At 50.0% G+C, this 14,551-nt stretch overlaps 5 protein-coding genes across 5 annotated transcripts; 2 read left to right on the top strand and 3 right to left on the bottom strand.

Annotated features, from left to right (window-relative positions):
• Positions 1-1,048: 1,048 nt before the first annotated feature.
• MRS44_005720 (uncharacterized protein) lies at positions 1,049-3,139 on the top strand (the record flags this gene model as incomplete). Its single annotated transcript, XM_046270377.2, has 1 exon — positions 1,049-3,139. One exon carries the CDS (start codon positions 1,049-1,051, stop codon positions 3,137-3,139), a length of 2,091 nt encoding a protein of 696 aa, XP_046140717.2.
• Positions 3,140-4,643: 1,504 nt separating this feature from the next.
• MRS44_005719 (uncharacterized protein) lies at positions 4,644-6,592 on the bottom strand (the record flags this gene model as incomplete). The annotated part of the gene is made up of 8 exons (XM_065621502.1): positions 4,644-4,843; positions 4,893-5,022; positions 5,083-5,373; positions 5,426-5,540; positions 5,593-6,005; positions 6,056-6,135; positions 6,191-6,426; positions 6,489-6,592. 8 exons carry the CDS (start codon positions 6,590-6,592, stop codon positions 4,644-4,646), a joined length of 1,569 nt encoding a protein of 522 aa, XP_065477574.1.
• A 540-nt stretch (positions 6,593-7,132) lies between these two features.
• MRS44_005718 (uncharacterized protein) lies at positions 7,133-8,956 on the top strand (the record flags this gene model as incomplete). Its single annotated transcript, XM_065621501.1, has 5 exons — positions 7,133-7,250; positions 7,307-7,535; positions 7,674-8,277; positions 8,335-8,713; positions 8,766-8,956. 5 exons carry the CDS (start codon positions 7,133-7,135, stop codon positions 8,954-8,956), a joined length of 1,521 nt encoding a protein of 506 aa, XP_065477573.1.
• A 381-nt stretch (positions 8,957-9,337) lies between these two features.
• Positions 9,338-9,700, bottom strand: MRS44_005717 (uncharacterized protein; the record flags this gene model as incomplete). Its single annotated transcript, XM_046270092.2, has 2 exons — positions 9,338-9,598; positions 9,647-9,700. The coding sequence occupies 2 exons, from the start codon at positions 9,698-9,700 to the stop codon at positions 9,338-9,340; spliced, it is 315 nt and encodes a 104-aa protein (XP_046140720.1).
• Positions 9,701-10,521: 821 nt separating this feature from the next.
• MRS44_005716 (uncharacterized protein) lies at positions 10,522-14,258 on the bottom strand (the record flags this gene model as incomplete). Its single annotated transcript, XM_065621500.1, has 7 exons — positions 10,522-10,560; positions 10,608-10,700; positions 10,746-10,963; positions 11,015-11,440; positions 11,479-11,672; positions 12,347-13,539; positions 13,593-14,258. 7 exons carry the CDS (start codon positions 14,256-14,258, stop codon positions 10,522-10,524), a joined length of 2,829 nt encoding a protein of 942 aa, XP_065477572.1.
• Positions 14,259-14,551: the final 293 nt, after the last annotated feature.

Here is a 14,551-nt window from a genome sequence, read left to right as displayed (position 1 = left end):
CAAGTAAACGCACTTGCAGGTCCGGCAGCCGGTCCTCACATGCGGACGGGTAGGCATCTAGCTCTAGCGTGGGGCTATCCCGAGCGAATGGCTATGATGCGATAGAGATCAAAGTGAAAATGACAACATCAGAGCAGAGTTAGACTTGGTGGATGAAGGAGAATAGAAGAGACGCGTGGCCCCGGCAAGTGGGCGGTCCAAGCATCCCCCGGTTCAATCCATTGTGGGGCTGTTCCGAGCCTTAGCTGTCGACGACATTGACGGGACTTGCCATGTTGAAAACTTTATTTTACTACAGTTGCCATTTTCAGCCTTGCCAGTCCTTTAATTATTCTCGCATTCATGTTGAAGAGGACATCTTTCCCGACTCTTTCTAGCATATCTTACTTAGCATCAGGTTGAAAACGCGATCGTCTGAGATTTAGATGAGTTTTTGCCCAAGTATTGATGAGTTTGGAGGGAGATCATAAAGATCTTTACATAGCTCTACACATGTTTTCTCTGGCTCTAAGATTATTCTCATAAGAAAATAGTAAGAAGACTTAACATACATTCTAATTAACTATATACCAAGATCTTTTCATATCATTGCGGTCAATTGCACAGTATCTTTGCAAACCCAACTCCGTCAAGCACAAACCTCTCTCAGTTCGACCGAAACAAATTCAAACAGAGCAATCGAAAGATTGGGGCTCTCTCTGGCATCACTGAAGGCTCTGTTTCTGTTGAGGAGACGAGTTTTTCATACATGTATCCCGAGCTTCTGGCTCTGGGCGAGAAGCAAAGATATGGCGTTTGCCCGTATTGCTCGGTGTTACTTTCCGCTTCGAAGTTGACCAAGGGAGCATGGAGGTGAGCCCCGGGCCCTATTGTAACCCTTTTGTTCTGATAATGACATCGCTCTAGGCAACACTTACATGAAGATATTCAGCCTTACGTATGCATATCGGAGAAATGTCGACATCCAGCACAGTTTTTCTCAAATTCAACACAATGGTTGCAACATATGCATGAGTTCCACGGCAGAGACTGGCCACAGAGGGTACACATGATAACTTGGTATTGCGACAGGGAGCACGACAGACTGGAGTTCAAGAGCGAATCCGAGTTGCAGAAGCACCTTAACCATGATCACACATCTTTGAGCGAGGCGTATGTCAACGCCTTGGTCCGACGCAATTGGGGCTTTGGCTGCAGAGAGGCCCATGTCTGCCCTTTATGCGAATCAACACCGAGCAATATCGTGCCTCTTATGAACGACAAGGATAAGGCAACTCTTCTTTTCCGACACATTGGCGATCACCTCAAAGCCCTTGCCTTATTCTCTCTGCCATCCTTGAGCACTGATCCTGCCAATGATGAGCAAAAGTCCAGCTCTGGAGCCCAGCTTCCAACCAATGACGACTCTGAAGCTCATTCTGCTGGAAACAATCAAGCAGTTGCTGGACTAGACGAGGACCTCGAGGGTAGCCTCACTTTCGATGATGACCCTAACAGCCTTAGAGACGCCGTAGGCTCTGAGGAAACGATCAAAGAAGGGCATATCTCTGATGTTCCTTCTGATCTTGACGCTACTTTGGAATGGAAATTCGCCAGTTCGAAGCGAGAAGCCCCTGAACTTGATCCTATTCTTGAAACTTTGAGAATATGGCGCGAAGAAGAAAAACCGACGACTAACTCCACGGAGCAACTCAAGAGCGTCAGTCTATCAAGACTGATCCATACCAAGTCGGTAATGAGTGCCTTTGATACTTCAGGGTGTTTCTTTCCAAATGGGAGTCTTGACAACCTCATCACCAAAGAATCCGTGACTAGGGAGCTGTGGGTTGAATCATCGTCGAAAACCCCGCACAAGGCAGAAGTGGAAAGTTTGGCTAAATTCATCTCGATTTCCGCAAAGAAACTGTTTGGCATTCTTATGTTCCTCCCAGGCTTCACCTCTACCCAGTTGATACGGCAGAGAATGGAGGTTTTCCGCGACAAAAGCATTACTGACAGTAACTTGCCCCTACAAGAATCGTGGTGGGAGGAGAACTTCTCGACTGTAACCATTAGCGACAGGAAGATTATAGGTATGCATAATCGTAACGTCCCTGGTTATGAAGAGTTATGGACGTTTTCTCTGGTTAAGGACTTTTGTACTTTCCAGCACTGGTTTCTGGCTCCAGTCTTTTCAAGTACTGGGCTCAGTTACGATCTCGAGCCAGGCGCCATCCTCCCATTCACGGAGAGAGATCCCGACGTCGGCCACTCGGCATGGAATATCCGGTACAGGATTCATGAAAAACACATCGATCAACAGACCATAGTCAAATCAGCGTTTCGTCAAATGGCTGGACTCACCAGCGCCATTGACAGGGTTCATTCCGATCCAAAGTTGCCTTATTTGCCCCACGGTGACTTGAAACCCGAACACATATATGTGTTCAGCAACGCCAATGGCAATGATTTTGGGACCCTGAAGATTGGCGCCGGGGAGCTGTGGTCAGCGATCAGAAGCACTATAGATCAAGTCGCATACGTGACCGAAGGGTGTTGGTGGTACGAAGCACCAGAATTGAACAACTCTGGATTATTCTTCAAACAACCCCCACCGCGTGCGTGTGACATCTGGTCAATGGGGTGCATAATGCTTGAGTTCCTAATCTGGCTCATGTATGGCGTGGATGGGCTGCATAGGTTCATCCAAGCGAAACAGTCGGCGACCTTCCCCCAGGGAAAATACTTCTATCAAGAAACACGAGAGGGCCAGGACGGCATGCCGGTAGTCACCGTTGAGCCCGTCGTGCTAAAGTGGATGGACCATATGGCTGGTGACCCTGCGTGTGAAGTCGGGAAAACCGCCCTCGGAAACCTGCTGGAGCTTATCAGAACTCGTCTTTTGGTGGTAAAGCCACCACACGAACCCAGGCTAGCCCCGAACACGGCTTCCTCGCAAGTGTCGGTCAGGCCTCCTTCCTCTGTTGCGGGTCAGTCATATCAAACGTGGGAGCGCTGTACATCCGGCGAGCTCGAAGAGCGGATGCAAGAAATCTTGGATGAGAATGAAACCGAGAGGTACTGGCTGGCAGCCGAACCTAAGTCTCCTCCAGAGATTCAAGATAGGAGAGCGACCTCAAGAACACCGGACCCTTTGTAAATTCTTAGTTTATAATTAGATCTTCAAGGTTCAAGATACTGTTTTTATTCATGGGTGATACCTCATCTCAACCAGCCTGAGCAGATCGAAATGCCTAGTAGAACTTAACGACCTTTTCTGTAAAGAACTCGAGCTGAACTCAAAGGCGATCCGACGACGAATCGAGCGCGCCTGCCCCCTAACCGAACCTCTTGCCAACCGTCGAGTCTGTCATGGCAATGCCTACTCAACACAAAGAAAAAGCGAAAATCAGTGGATGCAGTAAGAGAGAGCCCGCTGGTCCATAGGGTAGGCATACTGGTGTTGGTAGACTGTGGTGTGGCCCGGCAGAGAGATTGCCAAACATCCACGGCCGTATCACAAACATACACAATCGCTGAGGAATTAACATGCAAGCTAAAATGTGAAGAGAGGGAATTAAAGAACCCTTATTGGCTAGGCTTGGTAATTTCGTCTCTGAAGCAACAGCGAAGTATCTTAAAAAGGTGTCCTCATCTGGCCCCTTTTCGCAACGCAATTTGACTCAGCTGATTCTTTCATCCCAACTCAAGAATCGACATCAATTTTCGCTATATATCAGCCAAAACAGTCTTATCCATCCGTCTTCTTCTTCCCCGGGGCCATAATCTAAGAATTCATGGCCAGCATTGGCGATCCGCCTTGTCTCATATGTGGTATTCGGCTGTACCCACAAACCTTTCGACATGGCATTGTAGGCCCTCATCAATGGGAGCCAGATAGATGGAGACAGCAGGCTGTCGCAATTTCAGGACCTACCTGGTAACGTTTTGATAAGGGCCCAAGAACACTGATTATCCTGGACAAGGATGTCACTCGCTGCTTTTCAAGAACATCTTTTTGCTCCTGCGAAATGCATCTAGAGCTCAGTGATGAACGTGTCACTTTGCAAGAACCGATCCATCTGACATGGGACCAGATTGATTCTGTCCACAAACGTTATAAGAAGCGCACATATCTCGGGATACACTCAGCCTGTGAGGACATTGCCAACAGAGTCATGCGAACTCCAAGGCCTGAGAAAGCCGGTATTCGTGTGCTTGGTGACCTCTGGATGACCCTGGAGCGGAGAAAACAGAAGTCAAACTGGGAGTACAATGCCAAGGTACCGTTTCTATCAGCTATTCCGTCTCAAATACCCGGGGACTCGGTGTTTTTAGAGCTGTACAGCTACTGCATCCCGCGAGAATGCATCCACGAGAGAAACCCACGTCACGCTTTTTATACATATATTTCTGGCTGTTATAATGCTGTGGCGCACTTGCAGGAGCCAAAAACATCTATTGACTGGCCGTTGCGAACTGTCTCCCTCCACCTGGAATATGAACGGCTTTACTCTTCAGCGAGCACTCGTCCGTAGAAGAAATCTAACTCCGCTATTGATCCATGAAATGAATCATTGACCACCAAGTCCTTCAACTATTCTGATCGTCGTTGGGCGGCAAATGCTGACGGAATGATCAAGGCGGTGAACATTCCCTCTGTATCACCGCCGGGCATTCTCCACACGGTCAACGTCGATGTCTGCCTCCTCATCCAGCTTCTTTCCAGGAGTCTCCCCATTCTCCCGCACGGCCAGTTCATGGGTGAGACCTCCAGTCTGGTACTTGCTAAACTTCCAAGCGGGGATGTTTGCCTCGAATAGTTGATCGATTTCTTCTAGGTTTCGGCCCTGGAAATGGTTAGCTGAAGTTGCACATGAGGGGTACATAACGTGCCTTGAGTTCTGGCATACAGAACCATGCCCAGATGGAGGACATGATGGCGAAGCCACCCCAGATATAGGCAAGTCCGGACCCAATCTCGCGAAGGAGGTAGGGTGTGCAGAAGACGACCACAAAGCCGACAACAACATTCAGCGCGGTCTGACAATAACGGTTAGTCGCTCATGCTTGAGTGGCAGGGCCACAGTGGTATTAACTCACAGAAACAGCCATCGTCTTCTCACGAAGAGCCTGGGTACCGACTTCTGCTGCGGTGATGTAGGCGCCAGGACCGAGAGTCATGTGCAGGATACATGTGTACAACTGCATACCAGCAACGATTCCATTGCTCTCGTGGACATTGGGGTTCTTGATGCGGCCCAACGCGGCAATAGCGATGAGGAAGGCTCCCTGGGACCAACCTCCATGAATGACGAGAGTACGACGTCCAAACATATCGAGAAAGACCATTGCCATCATTGCTGTTACGACGGACGTGGCATTGTTGACCACCTTGTCATGTTGTTAGGCACTGAGTGTATATGAACACCGATTAGGGACATACCGCATAGACGAAAGCCATATCTGAAAGACCGACAGAGCGATAGAAGGTTGGTCCGTAGGAAGAGCTAAACGTCACGCCGGTGAGTTGTTGGAAGGTCATGATGGCGCAGGCAATTCTAACAGCAAGTTAGCTTCTTCCAAAAGATGAGATGAGACGCTTCCACTAACCCAGTCCTCCTACGGTTCTCGTGGTTTATAAGATCCTTCCACGGTCCCTTCCGTCTTCTGCCAGCCTGACCCTCCTCCCTCATCGACGCAAGTTCCAACTCAGGAAGACCATTGTCAACGTCCTGCTTCCGACGGACTGACCTCAGCACCTTGAGTGCCTCTTCATAGCGGTCATTGAAGATGAGCCAACGAGGTGAGTTGGGGGTAAAGAAGAGCAGGAAGATGACCATAACAGCGGGGAGAGCCTGTAGGGCTGTAGCGATCTGCCAGCCGGAGTTGTCTGTCTTTCTGGACATGGACTCGTTCACGATGCCTGCAATCAACGAGCCTGTCGTGAGACAGAGCTGTATCGAACCTACGAAGAAACCGCGGAGTGCTCCTGGCGCGATCTCAGACTGGTATGTCGGGACAACCTGGAAGTCTCAGCATAAATCTCGACATGAATGTGAAAGGGCTAACGCACATTTTCAACCAGACCGACTGCTGTGTAGACCATGAATCTGCCCACAATGAACTGTGCCGGATTCTTGCTCGTGACTTGGACTTTTATGACTGTCAACCATCCCTCGCACCGTGGACTGCGGAATTCGAGACTCACTGATGGGGCCGATAACCTGAATGCAGCAGGTAAATGCCATGGTGTAGCGGTGACCAAACCTCTCAATGATCGGGCCAACGATGATGGTTCCAAGGAACTTTCCAATCAGAGGTAAACTGTTCATAAGAGACTGCAAGTCGCTTGGCAGGTAGTAGGCTTCTTTCTCCTTGTTCCACTTCCCAAATGTCTTCAAGAAGGGGTCCATCGCTTGGACGCCGCCGAACGAGGCACCATCACTGCCCGTGCCCGTTAGATACTGGACCCTTAGTGAAACACGAGGGGAGCGAAAACAACTCACTACCCGAAAAAGATGCTTCCCAGGGCATAGATGGTGCAAAAGATCATCAGACGGGGAGTCGCCTGAGCGAAAGCGGCCTTGCCCGCAAACACACCTCGGCCCATCTTGGCAATTAAGTCACTGCGATCAGATGAGGGCTTGTGAAGTTTGGGAACTCTTTCTCAGGTCTCGCCAACCCAGACGTCTCATCCCGACCACCTTGTTAAGTATGCGGCCATCATCGGACCATCAGGACTGGGATGAACCATTTTCCAACCGACCCCCTCACTTCCCCGTATCCCCGCGCCCTAGAAGTCTGGGGTCGTGGAGACTCACAGTCTAAGGATGATGATCCTCGTCGGAAGCGAACCCGAGAGTTGAGTCGCTTAGGACTCATAAAGTATAAACGCTGTCGATCACGGCGCGGAGTTCGGCAGGGAATGTTTTCAATTGGTCAACAAGCATGATCTGTAGTTGGTCTTATTGCCGTGATTCCTTCCCGGCCAAGACTCGGCATCTTGATTTGAAGCCCGAGGTCGGACCTCTGGCTTAACCATTTTCCCGTCAGGATAATGACTCGCGAGGTGCTGCGTTGATCCGGTCAGTAAGGGAACAAAAGGGTGAATAGAGACCGGTTGTGAACGTCCGAGGCCCGCTACTCAAAGATGATCCAAAGTTTTGAGGTTGTTATTTACGGCTCCACGTCTGGCGGAGTTGCCACGGCCATCCAGGCCGCCAGGCTAGGACGCTCCGTGGTGCTAATCTCGCCAAATGAACACATCGGTAAGAATAGTCCAGACCCCTGGCACGTTACACTGCTAATGGCAGGCCGATTGCAGGTGGCATCCAGATCAATGGGCTTGGTGCCACGGATATCGATAACCAGGCCGAGTTCCAGAACAGCACCACTCTTGGCGGTCTCAGCCTAGAACTGCATGAAAGAATCAGTCAGCACTATGGCCGTCTGGACAGGCTCAAAGAGGTCGTTGAGAAAAAGATCAAAGACCCCGATGTTTGGCGATTTGAAGCCCGAGTCGCTGAAAAGATCATCTCTAACTGGCTGGCCGAGTATTCCAACATCACTATTATCAAGGTAAACATTGACACATTCAATGGGAAATTCAGGCAGCTAACTAACTCTTTCAAAACAAAAGTCTCCTTTGAAAGAAAAGAATGCCGTCGATCGTAACGAGCGCGGCATTCTAGCCATCACCTCGAAAACGGCAATGTCATCTCTGGCAAAGACTTTGTCGAGGCTTCATACGAGGGCGATCTCCTCGCCGCAGCGGACATCAGCTGGACCCGTGGCCGCGAATCATCGAAGACCTACAACGAGTCTCTTGCAGGAGTCCGTGGTGAGACTTTGTACCGCCAGATCGATGTTGACGTGGACCCCTACGTCAAACCAAAAGACCCATCGAGCGGCTTGTTATATGGCATCTCAGACGAACCATTCGGAAAGCCAGGCGATGGCGACTTGCACCTTCAATCGTACTCATATCGACTACCTTTAACAGATGACCCGGATAACCGCGTGCCCTTTTCGAAGCCGGAAGGCTACGATCCTGCTCACTATGAACTTCACAGACGCTATTTCGCTGCTGGAGGACAGTTTTACATGCCAAACAAGCGGCTACCTGGCGGAAAAACTGATCTCATAGGCTCTGAAGGCGCCCTGTCCACCGACTTGCTTGGGATGAACGATGAATGGCCGATTGCGTGTGGCAAGGATAGGGAAACGATTCTAAAGGATACCGCTCGGTTTACCAAGGGACTTTTGTGGTTCATATCAACCGACCCTGGCGTCCCGGTAGGTTTTCCTCCATTCTTATGAACATCGATCTTAACTAACCATGAAACTCATTAGGAAATCTACCGCAAGGAATGGTCCCGTTTTGGTTTCTGCCGCGACGAGTTCCCTGACAACGACCACTTTCCCTACGAGCTCTACGTGCGCGACGGCCGACGTATGATATCCGACTATGTCATCACCGAAGCCACAGCCTCGCGTGACGTGGGCGAGCCGCAGGTGGAGGACCCTGTAGCCGTTGCGTACTGGCCGACAGATACACACAGCGTACGAAGAATACTCCGTGACGGCAAAGTGCACAACGAGGGCTTCATGTTCAAGGACGGACACAAGTGGCGGCCTTTTGGAGTTGCATACCGGGCCTTGGTGCCAAAGCGAACTGACGCTTCCAACTTTATCACGGTGACGTGCCCGAGTTCATCTCATGTTGGATATGGTAAGCACCTCTATGCCACAGCTTTGAGGAGATTGGCTGACTTTTGTTTTAGGGGCTGTCAGGTTAGAGCATCAGTTTTACGCCATTGGCCAGGCTTGCGCCAATGCTTGTGACATCGCACTGTCCAAGGGGCTAGCCATGCAAGACGTACCATATCTAGAATTGGGTGAGCGACTTAGTGCTCAAGGAGTCGTCCTAGATGCTTCCAAGGTCGGGGTTCCAAGCTTCGCAGACGAGTCTTAAAAGTACTATTAGCATACATCTTTCAGATTCAGCTCTCCGCACCACGAAACATTGGAGGATGGTTACGATATGTACTTGGACAAAGACAGAATTATCGTCAGAGCTGTATTGTTCGACGGCGTACTGCGAAATTGGGGGGGCCGAAACGCACCCATGGGAGTAAAACCACACGGATGGTTAGGAGACAACAAACCCTTTTACCAACAACAGATTTTTACCATAGGGTTTTCTAAGGCTTAGTTTCAAAGAGTCTAAAAATGATACAAAAAGATGTAAGGCCAAGTAAGGTTTCTGGACGATTTTGATGCCGGAGACCTGTTCTCATCCAGAAGAGAGTAATTATACATATGAGAACCCAAATACATCTTCCCCTCCCCTACTCTACTTCGCAGGACCGCAGACCTTATCGATAGACCTAGGTCCACAGTCGAAGCCGCCGTGCTGCCAACACTGGCTATCCCAGCTATTGGCCTGAAAGAATACGGAGTTGATGCACATCTCGTAGGTCTTGGAGTCTTGTCTGCTGTCGGCGCAGAGATGCTCGCATCGATCGCAGTACCGAGCGTAGGAACCGGCCACCTCCTCGCAGGTAGGAAGGTCGACTTTGGGGGTTGGAGTGGCTGCTGCACAAGGGCCTGAAGGCTGGAGAAGAGTTAGTACTAGACTGTGAGATGGAGGGAGTTGACGGACGCGAGCCAGGGACAGCGCTGGGAGGGCGAGATAGAGGACAGATGAGAACTTCATGATGACTAGTTTGTTGATATCATTCAAGATGTGCGCAATTAATGAAGTCTTCAAAGACATCAGGCTCCCTTTATAGTGCTTGAGCTCGGATCTCGGCCTGGGATCTCTCGAAGGATCTTTGATTATGGAGCCCACTCAGCCCACACGAAGGATCACCGTGCGTTTTCGAAACACGCTTGTTTCCTAAATCTGAAATGCCCGAACAGGGAAATGTGTAATTAATTACTTTCTCACGAGCGGTCAAGAGTTTTCAATAGCAAAGCGAGGTAATTTCGAACAGAACATGTGAAAATGGGGTTCACGGGCATGATACGAGTTCATGTGAAGAAATTCACGCCTTTCGAGGTGCTCCTGAGGCATCTTTTTAACAAGAACCTTCCACTAATAGACTAGACGAGCACCGCGTGAAGGATCACTTCTGTGGAGTACCAGCACAGACGCTGACAGGCATGGTGCTGCAAATTCTAGGCAACTTCCAGCCGCACGGGTCAGGACCGTATAGCTGCTGTTGGCGCTAGATCACCAGGAGATAATCAGGAGCGCCGGCAATTTGTGGAGTCGAATCATAGGTGATCCTCTCGAGTTGAGAATACGAGGTAATGACATTAACGTTAGAGCACACGGCACACTCACGAGGATATAGGCAGATGAAAGGTGGCGGAGCGAGTGTTTCTGACAATCTTGCTAACGCCAATGCTCAATTACACAATTTGTTTAGCTGGGCTATCCGGGAAACACACAATCTCATATCGCATCATTCAAGTCTGTTGGCCGGCTCTCAACTCGCCCCAGTTGCCAGCTGCTGCCTATTGCAACTTGCCTTACAGGCCATCGTCGAATCGATAGGGAGCCGACCATCGCTACGCCTCTTAGTCAACAAGGTCACAGTTCTGGTTAGACAACTCACAGTGTCGTGGGGCTTGGATGAGTCGACAAATCGAAGATCTGTGCCAAGCCGGATCCGGTTCTCGGGGTCCTTGTTGATCGTGGATGCATGTATCTAACAGTATTAATATCTTGAAGGCTGTGACTGGAGGCGACGTACCATGTGAGGCTTGTGAAAGACAACATCGCCGGCTTCATACTCCGTCAGTAGCCACTTGCCATTGCCGTTATCTTTGCTGAACTGGATGGGCCCGTAACCGAGCCACCCGGTACTCATCATGTTCGCATTGAAGGCGTCGTTTCGTTCCTTTTCTGACATCCCACATTCTTTGGCTTTTCTGTTGAACTCATCCTCGAGCTGCTGACCAAGACCATCACCTAATTATACGCCTTAGTACTATGAACACGCATTCCAGTGGATCAACTCACTGTCTTCGAGATAGATCAGACCACCGCCTTGGAGGCGGATATCCCCAATTGGGATCCAGGCAGTCACCGAAGTTGGTTCACCATACCGGAGAAAGCTCTGGTCGTAGTGCACACCGATGGCGTCGTTGTGAGGGGAGTTATTTCTCAGAAGAGACCTCTTTAGTAAAAGGGTATCTTCACCCCAGCCCCTGAGCTTGGCGACAAAGTCTCGTAGGTCTGGATGGCTGGAAAACTCGAGGTACCAAGGCTCGGTGTGTGCCTTTTCGGCGAGATCGGCGAACGAGCCTGGGCCTGTCTTCCCTTCTAAGCAAGGTCCGGCACCGATGCTGGGAAAGTCGATGCCCTTGTTGTCGGCGTTGTAGATGCCGTCCACGGGTTTAGAGTCAGGCTGCAAAACGCCGGACGGGCTGAGGAACTTGAAGTAGGCTTCACGACAGTCGAGGACATCAGCCCGGGGAGAATACCCTTCATGAAGAGATATCCGTCTTTTTCATAGCGGGCTTGAAGAACGTCAATAGGCTCGGAGGGGTCAGAGGGTCTCAATGACCCAATCATGTCCGGCTTGAGAAGGCCATCGTTGACGAGGTAGCCATCCTTGAAGGCGTGTTGAGTGGGCTGAATAGTAGCAACCTCGGCCATTTTTTGACTAGTTGGTGAGCTAGAATCTGTCAAGAAACAGAGAATAGGAGACTGTTATCTCCTGCTCGCTTCCTCATTTATAATACACAGCGTGCCACAGGATCATCATCTCCCATCTCCACGCCGAGGTGGGCTCGGAATGGCCTTCCGATACGCCACTCCCGCAAAGGGGAAATAAATCCCGGCTTGATAGAGGGCCTCAATACAAATAAAGTAAAGTTCCGCCGGAAAGTTACTACAGCTGCTTCCAAGCTAATGCGAACCGGCTGCGGGGTGGCTTGTTTGCGGGGAAAGAGACCATGATGAGTTGAGTTTGGGTAAGACAGCATTGTCAGTTGACCCGGGGGTTATTGCTGATTTGGTATAAAGATGGAATTTCTTGCCTAGATAGTTGCCTTGCTTGGAGGAGCACATATGCAATAGTTTATGGCCTCAGTGACTGCTCATTGTGGTGTTACGCAGTGCTCAGGACTATCTTTTGCCAAGAAGCTGTTTTACGTCATATCAGCAATTCAATCAGACTTCTTGGGTATCTTGTAGACACGGATAGCGCAAATTGCACTTAAGGAAGCATCGGATACATTGCTACTCTATCGAATCGAAATGATGTCGTCTTTCGCTACAACTCCAGTTGGCCATTCATCCCGACCTCTCATCAACCCATGCACATAACAACTCTCAAGAAACTCATACCCATCTCCCTTGGGTCGAAGCACAACAGGTGAAGAAAACCCATGCAGCATCGCAACAACATCACAAACCTCAAGTGTACTCGGTCCAATGCCTATTAGCCCGCGACTCGTGGTGAAGAAGGCTCGGTGATGTAGGGCGAGGCGCATGACCATTGCGAATCTCACAAATGCTTGCTCGCCAGGTGATCGATCTTTGAATTTCGATGTTGGTATGACTTCGTCGTCTGGCAAAGTTGGAAGCACAAGTCCGGGTTCGTCGAGGTACTTTTCAAGAAGCACAAAATCGCTGGTCTCTTCGCCTCTGTACTCTTGCATGGGATATTGGCGACCCATCATCAGCGTCGACGATATCACTACTAACTCTTCATCTGCTGAGTACATTTGGTGAGGCAAGATAGCATTGCGTATGCGCCTAGCCTGGTTTTCATCGATCTCAGTGCTCTCGAAAACCTGACTGAGGATATCTTGACGGAAAAGAGATCGCAGGTTCTTGAAAAAGGCTGCTAGCGCCGTTGCATCCTTAACCACATCTTTGCTAGGTGCATCGAACCGGTAACATATATCGTCGATGATCTCCCCTCGACACTTGAGAAAAGTGACGTCGAGAGGATCGATTAGCTCAAGTTTCGTATTGGCATCAAACTCCCCGTTCAGGCTCATCCTGTTGACACCCATGTCTATATCCTCATGCCGAAGATGCCATCTGGGAACCCAAGATGGGATCTGTGAGGTGTCTGCGTCTTCGTTCAGCCTGGGCCGGACGAATCTGAGCACATCGAGCGTTTGCGTTTCGATGATGGCGTATTTAGTCGCTGAGGCGAGGATGTCACTGAGGGAGCGTCGATAATCTGCCTTGAACAGAGCTTGGAAGGAGTCCTTCGTTTTCTCGTTCCTCTTGACCAGACCAAGAACTGAGAACACGGCGTCTTTTGGGTCCGTGGAAAACTTTGTACGCAGAAATGCGAGCAAGGCAACTAGAGTTCTCGAATCCACAGGCAGCTCGTCATTTGTTTCCGGGGAGAAATAACTCCACAGCAGGTGCAGGTCTCGAATCATCAAGAATTCTTCTCGAGTGTGAGACCATGCAAGGTGCCGATATAGACTGTGACCTGCTTCAAGTATGGCGGATAGAGGCCTTGTTTCTGTGCCACAGTGGACTGTTGACTCTGGTGCCAGAACTGCCTCTTGGAAGACCTGTGGTGGATCATTAGTTTGAATCATCAACAGTCTTCTTGATCAGCACTCACCCATTTCCTCTGGAACCATGGCCGCCGCAGAAGCTTGAACAGGTCTTGCTGCGTATCCTTGAGATAGAAGACGGGTTCCCCCCTCTTTCCTTTGAGTCTTTGCTCGAAGGACGCATTGAAGACTGAACGGGTGAAGCTTGTGGATGAAAGCATGGACAACATCTCAACCATGGGATCCTTGGATTCCCGATCAGCCTCTCTCGCGGCATTGCAAACCTTGTCCACTGTATCGAAAGCCGTCTTGGCTGTGTTGTCAGTGTCTGGGCCCAACCAGATCAAGCAATGTGTGCACTGCGAGTAGACGGCGCCCATGAGGGATACTTGCTCTCCACGCTCGGCGATATCTTGCTGGTTGATGCAGAGGGCATCTATCCATATTCTTCGGGGAGCATCCGGGAGGCGGAAACGACGGATGACTTCTGATGCGCTGGCAGGGATCTTGACTGCGATTCCGTCAAGTTCGCATGGCTTGCAAGGGGTTGGATCGCCCCAGCAGTAGGAGATTGCTTCATAGCTTGGAGGATTTTCGGGTTTGGATCCCTGGTCAAGTGAGAGGCGAGCAACCTCGAGTTGGCATTTTAATGGATCTTGAGGTTGGCCGGGTTGGACTATCAAGATCCTGATATCTCCGGCTGCGCTTTGAATGCGCCGATAAGGGCTTGTCATGCTGAATGGTTGCTGTTTAGTGTCGACTGGTTAGTGAGCTTGCTATCAAGAGAAGACTTCCAACCGAAGACAATAAAGAAGAATGCATTTGACTCTATCGCAAAAGAAACGGAGAGTTGATATAAACATCTTGTCATACAAATGGACCTTCAGCCGTTGCCGGAGATCCGGGGTAGCCAATACCAGCCATGGAAAGTATCAAATAGTAACTTGTGGCTGTCAGAGACCAATGATTGACGGTGGGTTGAAAATGGACCAGGGTGGGAAATCAGGCTGGATTAACAGAAACATGA

Source organism: Fusarium solani, assembly GCF_023522795.1.
Source record: "Fusarium solani strain SB1 chromosome Unknown bctg00000003_1, whole genome shotgun sequence".
Classification (NCBI taxonomy): domain Eukaryota; kingdom Fungi; phylum Ascomycota; class Sordariomycetes; order Hypocreales; family Nectriaceae; genus Fusarium; species Fusarium solani.
Note: the sequence above shows the minus strand (reverse complement) of the source record. Positions and strands in the feature narration are given on the sequence as shown.